The sequence below is a fragment of the Lonchura striata genome, chromosome 2 (genome assembly GCF_046129695.1).
Source record: "Lonchura striata isolate bLonStr1 chromosome 2, bLonStr1.mat, whole genome shotgun sequence".
Classification (NCBI taxonomy): Eukaryota; Metazoa; Chordata; class Aves; order Passeriformes; family Estrildidae; genus Lonchura; species Lonchura striata.
In genome coordinates, this window is record NC_134604.1 from 84,711,748 (window position 1) to 84,729,483 (window position 17,736).

At 35.3% G+C, this 17,736-nt stretch overlaps 1 protein-coding gene across 1 annotated transcript in view; it reads left to right on the forward strand.

Annotated features, from left to right (window-relative positions):
- OCA2 (OCA2 melanosomal transmembrane protein) overlaps positions 1-17,736 on the forward strand; it is a 161,800-nt gene that overhangs the window by 26,812 nt on the left and 117,252 nt on the right. The window contains exons 6-9 of the mRNA XM_077790875.1: positions 264-336; positions 8,600-8,757; positions 9,242-9,324; positions 9,658-9,811. Of these exons, the coding sequence (XP_077647001.1) occupies positions 264-336; positions 8,600-8,757; positions 9,242-9,324; positions 9,658-9,811 (468 nt within the window). The remainder of the gene's footprint in view (positions 1-263; positions 337-8,599; positions 8,758-9,241; positions 9,325-9,657; positions 9,812-17,736) is intronic.

Sequence of the window (17,736 nt, forward strand, 5' to 3'; positions counted from 1 at the left end):
ATTGTCCTAAGAGACATTTTGAAAAAGTGTATAAAATATGTGACTTTGACTATAAATTAACTGAAAGAATATTACTTACCCTTGTTATATATCCCAGAGATGCTTTTCAACTGTTGTGGAGTTATACCTAATAATATTGAAACAATGTCACAACTGAATGTGAAATTTAAAAGAGAATTTTAAAAGTATTTGAGATAAGTTTAGCAGTTTTTTTTGCAGTTTTTGTGCTACTAATGACTGTTTATTTTTTATCCTTGCCCTAGATTTTATTTGGCATTTATCCAGATCAAGGTATGCCCTGGCAGATGTTGGCTGTATCGCCTCTGGAAAGCTTCTGTATCCTTCTTTCACTGGAAAAAAAAAAAAAAAAGATCTGAAGTTTCATTGATAAAGTAGTTGGAAGGGTGTGTATTTTTTGTCTTATATCCTGAGAGGAGTGGGTGTTCTCAGAGCCTTGGCCGCATTTAGACTTGTCCTTGACACAAGCCCAAGTACTCCCTCTCCAAGCTGTTCTGAATGGCACCTGTCTGGGGCCAAGCAACTGTTTAGAAGAAAAAGCAATAGAACAACCCCAAATAAAAAATATTCATAGGTCAATACAGATCTGAATGTGAAAAGTCTTTGAGGGTTGAAGATTCAGTTAGTTAAAAAACAAAAACTTTTGCAAATTAATTACATTTAGTCTTCCCACTATGTTTCTAGTTTAATCAGTCTGGTCTGAAATCTGCTTGACTCTTATTTCACTAGTGTTAAAAGAAGATGCATGTATATATATATATATTTCACAAGCTCCTGCAAGGTCCCTTGTTTTGAAAAGGTGTAATAGGTTTTCATTTTTGAGATGCTTTGTTCTTCTATATAACTGTCAGGTCCATAGCTTTGGGCAGGGAGAGTCCATTTTAAATGGATTTAATTATTAGCATTCTCACTGTCACCAATAATGACACTATATAATGCACTAATTAGTAGGGTAAATGAGGAATAAAATGTTAGTGCTTTAGGGCAATTTATAATTAAGGTTGAGATTGCTTTTTGGAGGGAAGCAAATGGCCTTTTAGTAGGACCAATGGCAACTTCAACTGCAAACTCCCATCAATATCCTGTTCACATCAGTGTTTTTGGTTCTCCGTGAAACAGTTGTTGAAAGCTCCTGTGGTGGTGTGGTGTTAAACAGCCCCATGGCTGTCATGGGCTTAGCTGCCAGATGAGGATGAATTGAAAGTGAGTCTTCAAGTTTTAGTCAACTGTCACAGTACAAATTGAGGATTTCCTCTCTTTCCAGACTTGGGGTGGACCCGTAGTTGTTGCACTGTACAAATTAGCTCTGCAACCAAATATTCCCTTTGTTTCAGGGAACTGCATTTGGGACTAGGATTTTAAACAAACAGGTGCTCCTATCTTTTGCATTTTACCTATCATGTCAGGACACTTTGAGACAAATAGCTGTCAGACAGTCAGAAGATAGCATTTCCATTTCTTACATGACAAACCCAAAGCTAAAGCTTTTTAGTTTGTGTAATGTGTCTTGAAAACTAGATATTCCATCTGCTGTCTGATGTCACTGAGCTGGGGAAAAGTGAGAGGCAAGCAATCCAGCAAAGCCAAGCTTCTTTGCCAAGGTAATGTAGTAATTCAAGCCGAAGAGTCAAGGAGAATGATTGCATTTGTAAGAGTTTTGGAAAAGGAACCAGCAATCCTGAATGTCCTCTTACTGTCACTGTCAGTCTCTATTTGCACAGCAGTAAGTTCATGTGGCTGTCTTCCTCTTTATTGCATAGTGAAGAAAGTATTCCACTTCTTGGCTAGATCTTGGTAATGTTAACCATTCAGACAGCAGTGTTGAAGATGCAGTTTATGCTGGCTGACAGACTGCTGTACACCCAATGTACACTACAGGCTACTCTCTGAATGACCATGAGATTTTAATGGTAGGTTTGCAGGTGTGTTGCAGTAGTCCTTGCCACAAAGCCCTTGGAGGTTATCATATGAGACTTTGGGTGGAAAATAAGTATCTTAGCTTATATGATGCCAAAATATGCAAATGAGCACACTTAACATCTTGCTTCTGCTTCAAAAACTGTTTAGAATTGTTGAATAGATACTAACCACTATATATATTTATATAATTTTTTTTTTATTTTTTAACTCCTTCCTCTAAGTTCTTTTTATTTCCAGAAATGGCCAAGCACCACACTGTTGTGTTGAGTGTGTGCTCACATATACAATGTATCTCCATATGCTAGAAAAGTCAAAACAAATTGAGTGATTACTTTTGGACTTCATGTCCTTTGTCATCCCGGTATCACCTGGAATTTTTTTGTTTTTTCTGCCATGCCCATGAGATCTCAGGTTTGCTCAAGGGTGGAACTTTCCTTCTCTGGTGCTGGGAAAGGCCTTCATTAGCTGGTATGGAGGTGACCTGCTTTTCAGATGAGATTTCTGTTTGTGTTGCTATATGTTTATCTCTGATTTGGTTTTACTCTAGCTGTTTTTCTTCCCATTACCTTTTGTATTAGCCCTTGTGTTTCTCCCATTGCTTTGTCCATCCCCATGGGTATAAACCTGGCATGTAACACTGAGGTGTGATGACTGGAGATTCTGGAAACAACATCTTGCCTCCTGTGAATTAATAGAAGATTTCTGAGTCTGTAATTTTGTGTGTGATTTTTTTTTTTGTTTGTTTGTTTGTTTGTTCTTGTTTTTTGTTTTGTTTGGGTTTTTTTTTAGTACTGATTTCTGTACAGGCACCAGACATAAATTCAGTGATTTTAGTATAGTTTTTCAAAATATTGGTAATGTTTCTTTGAACATAAATCCATAAATCCTTGGGATTTATTAGTTTTTAAATTCTAACAGTCAACTCTATAATACCAGAAAGAAGTAAGTTTATATTGAAACCTGACCTGAGGACCCTTTCTGCAGGAAGCAAGATTCAATATCACTGTTGATGATATTGATATTTTAATATGTGAAGCATTTTCACATCTTTTGTTCAAAGGTTGTATGTTAAGGCAAGAACACCTTTAATTATTAAGATGATAGAAGAAGAGATATAGAGTCTGAATACATTCCAGCATTTGTTTGTTTACTTACATAGACCTATTCTAAGACATGAACATTCTTGTTTTTTCTTAACTCTTTGGCATTCAGGGAATGTCTCTCCATTAACTGGATGATCAAAGAGTGAATGAGAAATATTCTTGTTCTTCACAACTTACATACATTTTCAGACTTGAAAAATTTTCTGAAGTACTAAATATACTTTGTGTTCATTTTTTTGTTTCTAATAACTACTTCCCTGATCTAAGCAAATTTAAGCTTTTGTCCAACAATAGGGAATGGACAACTGGAGCAGAACTAGACACTCACTTTTTAACTTGAACTAGGTTTTATGATATTAAAAAGTAATTGGGATTCATCATGCTTTTAAGGAATTATACAATCAAACTGTATGCCATTTCACTGTAATTTGGAGAAATGTCAGTCTCCCTGATACAGTGCTTCTTTGTTTCACTGTATCTCATACAGTTATGGCTATTTCTACACTTCTCAATCGTGGAAATATTTTATTTTTCAAAAAATGGTAAATCTTCATCTCATTTCTGTGCAATGGATGTCACACCTACCTCGCTGAAGTGTGAGTTTCCATCTTGACACTCTCCCTCAGTAACAACCTTTTCTTCCCTCTCAGCATTTGTACTTGCACCCAGTCATGTCATAGGTGAGGGAAGGTTAGATCAGTGTGGGCAAAGCAATTTCATTTTGCTTTTTTGGACTGATTGTCAGAAATTACCTGGAGAGTGGACTGTGAATTCTTCCTGAGTCTGGCCAAGGATCTTGAATTTTTGTAAACATGTTTTAAAGTCTTTCAGTCCTGTTCTTATTATCTGATTATTTAGGTGTTTGATATCTCCCCAGTTAAATTTTTGGAGCAAAGGTTGTCATTTTGTAAATTAAATATTTTTGCAGCACCCAGCATAGAGAGTTTCTTACTTTATGTTCAAAATAAAACTCAATAAAAGTACATATCCTGAGATCACATCTGAATTTGTATCTGCTTATTCCAAGTCAGACAAAACTAGAGATATCAAATTGACTAGACAGGGGCCATTTTCATGGATATATTTCCATTCTTGCCATGAGAGGTTTTGTTACTTCCAGTCCAGGATTAAGGTCTCAAATTCATAAAGTAGAAGATGTAAATAGTAAAAATATGTTGAATTTTAAATCATAGGCTAGATTCATCTTATCTTTGGATTGAGTGAAACTATTTAGAACAATTCCACATATGGATGAGGAGTCTCTAGGACAAGCAGACTTAAGACTCATAATCAAATTCCTTGCTGAAGTTGTATGAATTTGAGTGATTTCTGCATGAATTTGTGTTGTTGTTGCAACTGTTCATCATGATGCAAGGAAAGGTCACTAGAAAACTTGCAATCATGCCATGACAATTAGTGACGTGGAAAACAACATTTACCACTCCCTGAGCAAGAGGTATTTGTATAGAAAGAAGGATTGTGAGGCAAAGCATATAGTCATATTTTAGCAGAATTTTCAGCTTCCTTGAAGGTTCTTCTCCAGGGGGCATAAATGAATATAATTTATTACAAAACCTCTCTAATCCTCTCTAATTCCTTTGAATATTTTCTTATTTTGTTACTTTAGTTCTCTGCTGGCAGACTCTCCTCCATAATTTTTTCTTGCAGAAAGCATTTAAAAATTGTTTATGTTTTTGATGTTGGAAATGTACTAAGCATTTAGGCCTACAGGCAGTGTTCAAGCTGTTAAATAGATGGATGAAGACCAGGACGTGCAGAAGCAGCCAAGAAACGGAATCTCAAGGCAAAATTGATAAAATACTGTAGAAATTAGTGTGTTACAGAACTTCTCAAACTGATGGAACAGAGAGAAAGGATGTATCCACTGTAGACAATAATGGATCTGGATTACTCGCATTCAAAAAAGTAGGAAAATAAAAAGTTTATAGAGCATTCATCAAATGGGGAAGCCAATAGGGACAGAGAAGTGTGTTGTTTAACTTGCTATATTATGAAGGGATGATGTAGAAAAAACCTCATCAGAGATGAGAACAGAGATAGGAAATAATAAAAAAAAAAGAAAAGCACAAATACTAATGCAGAAATAACACCAGTTAAGGAAAATACGCAAAAAATGATGCTGAGATCCAGGGAAAAGGCCTTCTTTAAAATGATAGTATCCTAGAGAAACTAATATAAGTGACCTGGTCATAAATCAGGATGAATGGTGTATAACTGCCTCAGAAACTTGCTGAAAAACAATCCATAGACAAAGGTCCATTCTACAGTATACAGAATAGGATATACAGATAGATATTAAGGAAAGCATAAAGTCAGCCATCTATGTGCAAATAGAACAGAGAATCTCTGTCAAACAGGGCTTTTTGGCTGCCTCTGTACATATTGAAATGATTACCTGATGGAGGGCAGAGCAGGGACTCAGTATTTTGGGGGCTGACTCAGCTACTCCTGAGTTAGTCATTCTAGGTTCTCTTTATAGTTAATAGAGAGAATGGATGCTCCTCATGAGCACTTATTCTCATCTTCATGTAGTGAAGCCATGAATTCCATCTTACAAGCACCTTTTATCATTGATTTTAGGGAAGCAACATGCATCACATGCAGATGTCCAAAGTACGGGAGCATGAACTGTGGTGAATGAATACCAGTTTAAATGTTTAGCCACTGCATCCCATTCCACCAACATAAGCCACATAAAAATAAAGTAACATGAGATGACTGTCACATACTCCCCAAAACCACTTCAGAAAACCAGGATCAGGAAACACAGCTCTTGATTCAGCTGGGAGCAGCAGACCTGCTCTGGTGCCAGGTGTAAATACAGACAGCCACAGTGTAATGTTTCACAGAGCAAACACAAACCCAAATCCCTTGACGGGCTAATTCACAGCAATAATGAGATTTCAAGAATAGAACTATATCAAAATGAAGCAGTTTATCTGAAGTGAAATGAAAAATATCAGCTCTGGCTGTAAATCTACCCAGGGAGATTTTTTTGCTTTAAAGGAGCACACTGGAGGACACATTAAAAAAAAAAAGTTCAGAAAAGGAAAAGCATACTTCAATTTCAGAATAAAAGGAAATATTAGAAGTAAAAAGAGAGTTTTCCCAAAAATTGTCCATATCTGAATGATAAAAATTTAGAGAAAATCACATTCTGGCAATTTAAGGGAAATAAAAAACAAGGTAAGGTAGAACAAAAATATTCTGAAGTGCAGCTTGATAAAAAACATAATATTTTATCCATGGAAGCATGACTGGCATTTTCTTCTGGTTTATTATGATTCCGCCTTTCATAAAGGCTGTGATCTGCTGCAATCTAACAATGGAATTATGACAGAGACCCAAAATATTGTTTGGAAAAAGATAACTCTGATGGGATTTAAGAGCCTCAATGCAGACTGGTGAATGATGTTCTGTTGCACTCACAATCAAAGGAGAACATTTCTTTTTTTTTTTTTCCCTGTGAGTTTTTATAGTGGTTTTATAATTGTACAAAATGGAATGGAATGGAAAAAGTATCCTTATCTGTAGAGGAAAGGAGAAAAGGAGCCACTCTTCTTGAAAATAAGTTTTAATTTTAGACATCTTTTCTAATAGCTCCTGAATGTGTCACCTAAGTAATTACAGGATTTATTTTAAAAGTATTGCTTAAAAGGAAGCTGCCATAATTATATGCACCTGAAGCTTTTCAAGATATAAGTGGCTACACTCCTTGTGAAAAAACTGACTATCAAAAGTTGTCCCAGACCTTAGGGTTAATGATTTCAGGTGAGCAGACCTTTTAAAAGGTTTAATTAATGTATCTAGTTAAAGGTATGGATATAGTTCCTATTGAGATTCCTGTTATATATCAACTAGTGACACAGAAAAACAGTGATGCCAAATCATGTTTAAAACTTTCAGAAACAGAAGAGAGTTGTTGTTATTTATGTTTATGTTTGCTAAGAGTTGTGAGTGTAAATTCTTCAGACTGGATTTGTCTCCTGATTTGTTACATGTGAGATTATTATTTTTTATCCTTTTCATGTGTGATTCCTTTAAGCAAATAGATGGTTGGGGACTAATTTTTTAATTAATGGCATGTGAGTGTTACTGGTGGTGTTTGCTCAGCTTGCCTTGCTAAGCAGGGTGACATTTATATTATTTTGAATGCATTGGCTGCCTACCTGGTACCAGATCTAAGTTTTTTTTTTTAATGTTGTTACTGTGGGAGATTAGTCTTTTCTAGATCCAGAAGAACCTCATAATCTCCCACATTTTTCTCCATTAGGCACTGACTTTACATGGATGATCTTCCCTGGAGGTCACTGGAAGCAGGGCAGATCACAGCACTGCCTTGAGCCCTCTAATTATCCTGAGTTTTTTTCTTTTCCTGTTCAAAGTCGCATAGTTTTGAGGGCTACAAAGCATCTTATTGGGAAAATTATTTTGGTGGGTATATGATCTGGTAGATCTGGTACATTCAGTTGTTTCCGTACTACTTTCTTTATAGTATGCTCAATAAAATATTAGACGTTAAAACCATAAGATGTTCAAGCATGTGATTAAGTCTCATTATTTCAATGGAACATGTATGCATAAAACTAAGGAGTTATTTTTGTTAACTTTTTTTGTTTTGTTGGTGATGCCTTAGCTTTCCATGTGTCACAGACAGGAGCAAAGTAATTACAATATTACTCTATTATAGTAACAAACAAACTCTGAAGGGTTTAAAATCTCCGGCTTTCCTCATCCCCTCCCCTCCCTACCCACCAAGCCACAGAGATGCTTTTTTCAACCATGCCAGAAGTGGACTATCCCAACACTAGGTTTAAAAAGCCCCAGATGTATTGAGACTAATAGAACCGGACTTCCAATGGATTTGTGGATCATGGTTGGCTGATTTCTCAATTATATTAGACTAGGAGCGTAGTTTGACCACACCTCATGTGAGATATCTCAAGAAAAAAGTAGATGAAGGAGCTGAGGGTAATAGAGTCTGTGAGTACTTCAGTTGAAAGGAGATTGAGAATATCTTTCAGATATTTGTAACATTGTGAGCAAAACTTTGACCAAAAAGCAAATAATCAGGCAAAATCCTCTGTAGTTTCTACATTGCTTTCACCAGTACAAGTTCTGTAATGTTTAAATTGCTGAGCTAATGGTGTAGCCTTTCATCTAATACAGGTGCTTAAAGAGCCTTACTCCTCTGTCTCTATGTGTATTTCTGTATGCTATTTTGAAGCTTTGATACATCAGGTGAAAGCACTGGTAATTCCAAAAGTCACTAGGGAAGATACATTTGTTCTGAACTTGTAACTCTGTAACTCTTGTTTTATTAGGAAACTTGGTCAAAACAGTACTACTTTGTGAGGAAGTAAACATCTGGTTTTTTTTTTTTTTTTTTTTTTTTTTTTTTCCCAAATTCCTGAAATTTAGCTGAAGAATGTATTTTTTCAATATAAATTGACAACTTTTTTTCCTGGAATTTGTACAGTCTATACAGCCTATACTATTTTTACTGGAAATTTGTACCTTAACAACTTTATTAACAGCTGTGAATCTGACCGACTTTCATGATTCTGCTCTGTTGAAGTTAGACATAGGAGGCCCATTTGGGGCACAAGTGGTTGATGAGCAAACAAAGGAATACATTGTAGTACAAATCAGCCAGAATGAAGACACAGGATCAAGGAGGAGGCACCAGCAGCAGGTGATAATCTTCAAGTTATCTTTCACTTTTTCTGAGATATGTTTTATCATTTATTTCCATCACCACTCTGTGGATTAATTGTCCGTGCTTCTTCTTGCTGCAAAGTGTTTCAATTTCAGCATTAGAAATCTTGCTGTAATTAAAGTTGCATTTTCTTTTGCCTTTATAAGGTTTCTCTGGGCTTCCTGCATTAAAATTTTGATCTCTATATTCAATGCAAATTGTGTTCTGGCATCCTCCCTCTGGAGGACTTCCTGGAGGTGTTTCACTTCAGTGATTGAGTGACGGTATGAGAATGAATTAGTTTGATTAAACCTGAACACCCATAACAAACCTAATCGGGGGAATTAATTTAGGCTGATTTTATGTGTGATCAACAAAAAAAAAAAAAAAAAGGACAGAAGAGAGAAAAAGAGAAATAAAACCCTATATCAGAGACATATCACTGACTTCCACTAATTTGCTGAATATGATTCTCTTGCAGGTGGTATACAACTGGTCTCTCCCCTTAAGTTCAAGAAGAAATCAGCAGATCATCACAACTAGAACCTTTCAGATACCATACAGGTTGGCTAAGACACTTAAAAGTGATTCATTGAGGGAATAATTTCCATAGACTTGACTAAGATAAGGTTTTAAAAATAATTATCACTGCATGTTTCAGAAGGGCAGGAAAGGATGACTTTTTGTTGCTCTTTGAAAGTATTTACAAGACTGGTTTGTACTTGAGTTAATTTCTAAACAATAGTTTTTAGAAGGATAGAGTTTGTTTGAAAATGAGGAGTTGCTTGCTTTTGTAAAGATATAACAAGTATATTGATAGGTACTCAATACAAAATAATCCACAAATAAAAGGTATATAATTCCAGGAATAAACAAAACTTCTTTTTCTTTTACCAGAGGCACCATCTTCATAAACATTCAAGCTTCCCTGCAGGAGTCTGGAAGTGTTCCTCTCTCCATGAAGCATCAGTACCTTCATGCAAATATAGAGGCACAAGTAACAGTTGCATCCATCATCTTAGTAGGTGTCTACGTGCTGATCATATTGGAAGTAAGTCAGTTTTGTACTTTGATTTTCTTTTTTTCCTAAGTTCTAAGTGGAGCACAAGAAAAGTTTTAAGTCTTGGGCTTTGATACAATTTTAAAATGTGTATGCAACTTCTTTGTGCACCATCAGTGTTGCTAATGACAGGAATAAGATACATGTGGGGAAATTGTTCTGCATTGCCAAGTGATATTGCCAAGTACTTCTAATGTTACAATGATCTTGTATATTTTTCTATTACACTTTTAAAGTTTTTTAATATTTCAACAGAATTATAGTTTTATTGTGAGAGTAAAAATAGGTCAGAATTGTGAAAGGTGTGGAAAAATTATTTTTAAGTTATTTCATAAGGTAAGAGAAAAAAACTATTTTATTATTTACGTTCTCTAAGGTACCTCAAATTATGAACTTTGTGTACTTTCCACAGGTTAAAGTGAGCATATATTTTAATAAGTGACTTTTAGACATTCTTTAACTGTATTATTTGAAAAGGAAATGGAGCTTGAATTAATATGAAGTCAAGGGACAGGGAACTTTTAAGATATATTGCAACAACCTTACAAAACCTTGAGGTACTAAATCCAATAAAAATGCATTGCATCACACTAAGAATAGAAAACATATCATAAATAACACAGAACTCCAACTGAATTCTTTGAACTAAAAACACTGTTATCTTAAAATGAGTTGCAAATGGGGAGCAACACTTTAAAAAATTATTTTTAATTCACATGAGCATCCACACTGTCAATTCTTTGAGTCTAAACACATCTAATTTATATTAATATGGAACAAAGAAATGAATAAAATTAAGTCTACAAGGTACTCCACAATATATATGTCTAGCATGCTCATTTTTCTTCCACATCCATTGCATATTTTGAGTTTTTCACCCTGTTCCCCATTAAAATGGTAAAGTTGTAGAACTTCACCTAATCAGATACCAATAATAGATGCACACAACACAGCAGATGCTTTAGACATTTAGATTATGTTGTTCAGCAATTATTACTTCTTTCTAAACCTAAAAATGCCTCTGTATACATTATAAATTAAGAAAAAGATATTATATTAAATGCAAAGGGGGATTGGACTAGATTTTTCTCTAAATATGTGTAGACACGGAGCACAGCTCCAAAGTCTTAATACTTTTAAATACAAATAATTTTTTAAAAAAAGCTGAACAAAACAAAATTCCCCACCCCTATACCCCAAACCCAACTATGCAATCTTTTAGCAGTTGCAAAAACATCAGGTTTTAAATGTATGTAAAGGGGGGTTTTGTGTTTTCATCCTGAAAATCTGCTTTGGAAAAATTAATCTGGAAAAGGAAATAAAGACTTGAATCTGAAAAGCAGAGTCAGGGAAAGCATTAATTTTCCTGTTTCTTTTAAGGAAAAGCCTTAAAACAACTCATTAAATTATTATTTCTGTGAAACAATAGGAAATATTTCTATTGTCATCAGAAAAATTATTTCTGCAAATTCAAAGGTACAAATAAGTATGCATAAGTAAACTTTTTTGAAATTTTGAAATTTAGACTGTGGAAAGCCACATATTGTGTCACTTTCTCCATAGCAACTATAGGAATGACAAATGCTACAACAAGAGTAAATTCTAAACTCTTAGTTTTTAATTCTATGGTTCCCTCATGGATTTCTTGCAAGCAATCGATGTTAATATTGTTGGAATATGTAATAGTGGCTTTCATCATATTCAGTATTTATAACTCAACACATTGCATTTTCTATCCCTTTAGCTTGTTTTCACTGTTGGAGAAATCAATGTTACTGCAGAAACGATCTCTTTAATTTTTTAAAGAGATAGATTTTAATTTTTGGTGTTGCTGCTCCCCATCTTTTATCAGTCTTTGTTATTTTCCTTTATTAATTATTATTTGCAATACAGCTTCAGATTCAGACACTGTGGACACCCAAACCAGTTTTAGAGCTATATTTTCACATATTTTCTTTAGAAATGAAGAAAAAGGAAGCATCTTATATGTTACAAATCACAAGAGCCTTTATTTCCTCCTGCACAGCCTGTTTTCCCCAAACATGGGTAGATCTTGCCTGCAGCCTCCTCATTCCCACTGTACTCATCTTTTAATCCTTTCTTGCCCTTGTCCTCCTGGGGCAAGTTAGTCACCAGGGACTGTGCAAAAGAGGCTGCAAGAGCTTCTGCTTCCTGCAGATACGGGATGATGGGAGAAGATTGCCAAGTAAGATGTTCCAGATGGAAACTGAAGTGCATTTACTGTAAACAATTGTTTTCTCAAAACTTTTACCACTGAAAACATGCAGGGTAAAATCTGCTTTGAGGCAGTTGTTTGCCTCCGTGTTAACATCAAATGTCTAAATTAAGCACCCCACCTTGTCAGTGGAAGTCTCAGGATGTGCTATTCTTCAGAAAACAAGCTGTTGAACTTCATTTCTTCAGGCACTTATTTTCAGTGTTGTTCCTTTTGAAACTGATTCCATGTTATATATTCATAAAATACAAATATGTTTCTGATAAAAGAAGATACCCCTTTTCCTCTTTAATTCCTAATGATTTCTAGTTTCCGGTTTAACACAAATATGACTATTTTCTTACTTCAGAATTCTACTACTCTACCTCTTGAAATGTTTCATATTGCTTTTCACTCTCTTGGCCATGCCTTAGTTTCTTGTTTGGAGTTTGTGGGCAATTTTATTTTTTTTTTTTTTTCCTTTATGCAGTCATCTATTCTTTCATTATATGTTAGTTCTCTTGAAAATTATTTTCTTCAAATATCAGTTTGTTCCCTCTCAGAATTTCAGTCTCCTATTCCCTCCCCTTGTCCCAAAGGAGAAAAACATTCAGCTTCTTGTGGTGCTTCTGCTTTGATCTAATCTATACTATTTTATAGACTTCTTGAAAACCACAAAGTATTTAATTTTGTTCTTGAAAGTATAAAATGCACAGGAAATTCAAAAATCTGCATGTTGAAATAAGAAAGAAAGTGTGCCAGATTTACTTTTGTTGATCTCTTCTCTCTGACCCTTCAGGATTACTGTGCAATCACTGGTTAATGGGTTACAAGTATGTTTTCGCATTGGTCGACAGAGACATCTGGTGTAAAAGGTGGATGTACAGAGTTCTACACTGATGTTGCTGTATTAAATCAGTTTACAATGAATTTTCAGACAGGCTTTTTCTACTTTTGATCTTAAAAATGTGTATACTCTCTTGACTGTAAATTTGGAAAAAAAGCTAGAAAATTTGATTTTTATAAACCCCCGCTCCAAACATCTTTGTTCTTTCAGTTGAGTGTATTTGATCCTTTGCCTTCTTCGATTTCCATAATTTCTTCCAGAAAAGCATTTTCCTGTGTGACTAAAGTGATTATTGTAGCTCATTAACTTAATGATGTGTCATTTTTGGCCATAAGGCATGGTCAAGGAAATGTGGTGCAGATAAAATCTCATTTTTAGCTATCAGTTAAACAGATTAGTTAGATACCTTTGCTTTCTCACCTTGTCCCTGTTTTATTTAACAAAATGATACACTGGGTATGCTAAAGAGAAATCTATCTGCCATCTATATCTTAAAACATCTGTTGAAATATTCAAGTTTTTGCTGGTATGCAAAAAAGTTTTTTGGCTTTATAAAGCTCTTATTTGTAATTATTAACTGCATATCTGCAGCTATGTTGAAGCTGCATTAATTAGAAATATGTAAGGAGGAATGCTAGACATCAATTATTAAAGGATAGAGCTCATTAATTGAAATGAATTAATATGTGCCCTTGTCCAACACTTTCCCCTAATAATATATTTGTTTTGTGTGGTGTGTTAAAATGCAGTGTTAGCTGTTTATGATACTTGAATGAGCAGAAGCAAATGTGAAATAATTGCCTTTTAAAAGCTATTTTTTAAAACATTACATTTAATCAGGAGAAAAGGCAAAATAACAATTATTATACTAAGTTAATTAAAAAAAATGAAGAAAACCTAAGAGATACCAATGGCATATCAAATAGCAGAAAAAGCAAGTATCAGAGCACCTATCTGTGAGAGCCTCCACAGGAGTTATCACAAGTTATATTATTTAGCCACATACCCTGTCTTGTAATTAGCACTAAGAAAGATCTTGCCAGGATCTTTTAGATGGCATTTTAATGATCTGACATCCTGAATGACATTTACATGTCTGTATTTCTTCTTAAAACACAAATACTTGAAAGTGCAAGATCTGGCCTTAAAAGCTCTACTTTCTTAGTATCATGAAATATGGGCTTATAATCACAATTTAAATTACTTTAATGGAAATTGAGTATGTCAGTTTCTCTCCATATTACTTTCCTATTATTAACTAACTCAAATTATGAATAAACATCCCCTAAGCTAAATTTCTTTAACTCATATCAGGGTGGTTTTTAATAGCATCTAACCAGCAGAAATTAGTTCCAGAGAACAAAACTTTTATGTGATTTTAGTTGACCATTTTTCTGTCATTGCAGGCTGGTTGAACCAGTGTTTACTGGCAGGAAACGTTTTTACAACTGGAATAAGGTGTTATTACTGAAGTCTACATTCACACAGTCCAGATTTTTAACAAAAATTATGCTTTAGAGAGGTAATAGGAAAAGAGAAGAAATAGTTCTTGGCTGTTATGAAGCATAATGTTAAGTGATAGAAATAGGCTTATCTTTAGGGATATTTTTTTCTGATAAGGAAAATAACAGAAAGTGTGTCTGATCACAGAAGTGATCAGCTTAGTCAGCATGGCTTCTCACTTCCCATCCATTCTTGTATTGATCTGTTTTTAGATATAGACTGAGAAGAGTGTGGATTAGAATGTTCCCACCTCCATACATGTCCTCTCAAAAGATTGGTAGCAAAGGAACAGAAGAAAATCCATAGCAGTTATTGGAAAAGACCATGTGAAAAAGGAAGTGCACTCCCTGGCCGTTTGTCAGAGAGAATATATTCCTGCTGCTATGAATTTCATTTGTTTTAGGATTTAAAACAATGTGAAGAGGTATTAAAACAGTGTTGTAGGGTTTACCAGAAAATTAGGGACAGATTATCAGAACAAACCTTCTATCCTCCTTAGTAAGAATCCAAGCTATAACTCCCCGGGCAAGAATAAAATTTCCCCTTATCTGCCCCACTGTCTGGGGGTGGTAGGGAGTAAAAGATCCCAGAAGATTTAAATACTGAGACACTGAGGGTTGTACAGAACCTAAATCAGGGTAATGAAAGCTAAACATAAAATCCAGTAGTAAAACTTACCTTAACTAGAAATCTAGCTTCCTCTGGAGCAGTCTAACCTCATCTGCCCTGGGTAACAAATGGTTTTGGATCTTGTTTGGAGTCCCTATAACTCTTAAGCACCTTTACCATTCAAAACTCTACTTCCCCCCATACCTCCTCACTGAAAGTGTGCACTTTGATGAGGGCACTCTTGCCATCCCCATGAGAACTGGTTTTAGGAAATTGAGGGTGTGCAGTAAAGCTTGCTGAGGTAGATGCTGGATGACTGGATTGAACAAGGAGATCCAGACATGGGGCAGATCCATCTATCCTGTCTCCCAGAGTGAAATATTCAACAAGTGGTATCCTAGATATTCCAGAGAGAACAGTCTGCTCCTGAGCTACCAATTAAGCAGTACAATCAACCTTTACTGTCAATCCCTAATGCCTTTCCCTAATTTACAAGGAGGCTGTGACCTCTGTGTATTTTGATCTCAGTGCATTTTGAGAAGCTCAGAATTACTTTCCATCTGCCGTGCAGGAGTATTGTGAGCTGCTCCTTAGAGCCACTGCCAACAGTGAGGAGGCTCTAAAAGGACAGGGTCAGCACCAGTAAGATAAACTAGTAATTTTTACCTGCCCTACCTACAGCAAAGGGAAGAAAGTTTAAAGGAAGCAAAATTCTGTAAGACAAGGAAGGGATGGGTTTCAATTGAAACAAAAATGCAATATAACAGCAAGCAAAATCCCCAGCTGGATCACAGCTTGATATGTTATAATAACAATTTTGTATTATTAACCCAATATGAATATTGATTTTACACTGACTATTGCCTGCCTAATTGTTAGATCTATCTTGGCAGAAGTCTGGCTGTGCTCTGAATATGTGTGTTTTAAAGGAAACACTCCTTTTGGGTGCTATGGTACTTCAGCAGCATGTAAACTGTCTTTAATTAAGAATGAAATAGGAAAAAAATTGCCACTGGATGGTGCTATCCACTATTCTAAGGACTAGATAGGATTGTCTGCTTTAAAAGGTGTTAGGCTTCTTTTTTCACAGAATGCTATTTTTCGAAATAATACCAGTCATATTTTCCACATTAAATGCAAAAACTGATTTCCAAATGACTGTTTGCTAATTTCTGTGCCTTTTAAATCTAATTTTGAACTGTATTTTGTTCAATTTGTGAAAAACTGGCAAGTACAAATGTTTTGCCCTGTCTTGCATACTATGTATTTTGTGGATTGGTGTGTTTCCTTTTAGTTTGAGAGAGGGAACAGAACATTAAATTAGCTTAATTGAATGCTGCCATTCAGGTTCTACCCTGCCTACGGCAAGCAGAGGGGTAGAGAGCCATAAAGTCTTAAAATTTTAACAAGTTGTTAGAACTCATGTACACTTCTAATTCACACAAACAGGGATGAAAACCACCCAGCTCTTTCTGGGGCCTCAGATGGTATCTTCAGCAAGAGCAAAGGTAAAAATGAAAAAAAAAAAACCTAAAAGTGTAGGGGGCAGGCTTGAAGGGAGATATGACATGATTTAAAGAGGAAAAAAATTCAGAGAAGAAAAGTGGAGTAAAAAAAAAAAAAGGAGATATCAGGGATGAAAGACTCTCCAGAGGAACTGCTAGCTGGAGCAGAAAGTTCCCTGTAAAGGTAATGCAAGTACTGCAGCTTGCTCTACTGTTCATAGTGTGTGGCTGTATTTCTGCATGGCTTATTAACCTACTATTTTAAGAGGGCTGACAAAAATTCAGACTGTGAAGGTAAAATTTCCTTATTTGGTCAATGTAATTTGTTTGTACTAGAAGTTCCCAGTCTTATTAGTCTCAAGAATAGAGATAACTGGGAAAATACAAATGGTGGCATCTTCTTCTATTTCAGAAAATGTTCTGAAACTATAAACATAACTGAGGGTCACTCAGTCCTCACAGATGTCTTTAGGGCACAGAGAACGAGGGTATGCATTGGGAATTATATCAAAGTACCTGGAGTGGATGGAGTCAGCAAAGCCTGCGGAGGTAGGTGCTGGAGAACTGAATTGACCCTTGCAAGATTGAAAGATTATTCCTAGACCAGCCTGTTGGTAAACAATGGCTTTGATCATGCTGGCCCGCAGAAGCAGTTTGGTTTATTTTCTTCTAGGTTTTTTACTGGCTCATGACCAGATCTCTTTCCTTAAGTCATGTAGAACATGTTTTATGCAGCTAAAATTACAGGAATGAGTGCCTTGGCACATAAAAATGTTCATCATCCTCTCTTTCTGCAGGACTCATCTTTCTATTAATGTGAATGGAGTCAAGGCCCTGATTTACAGAACATGAGTTTGCTCATTTCTCTATGTGTCTATCCACTTCTGTAACAAGACAAAATCCCAAAATTCAAACCAAGTACCATGAGATTTGCTTTTAAAATTTCACTCAGATGGGCTATCGTGCTATTAGATTTCACTGAATACTACCTTCTGGAGTTTTCTGAAGATATATAAAACTGATTTTCCTAACATCAAAACCATTCCAACATGTAGAGTTTGGAAAACATCCACTTATGACTGCAGTGATATAGATATGACAGATTTCTCTGTTTTGCATGATTCTGATAGAAATATTAGCTAGCAATTTCTGATAGAAATATTACCTTTTTATCCTTCTTTACCTTAATATTCTGAGGTGAGAGGTTATTTCAAAACAAGACTCAATTTAGCAGTCA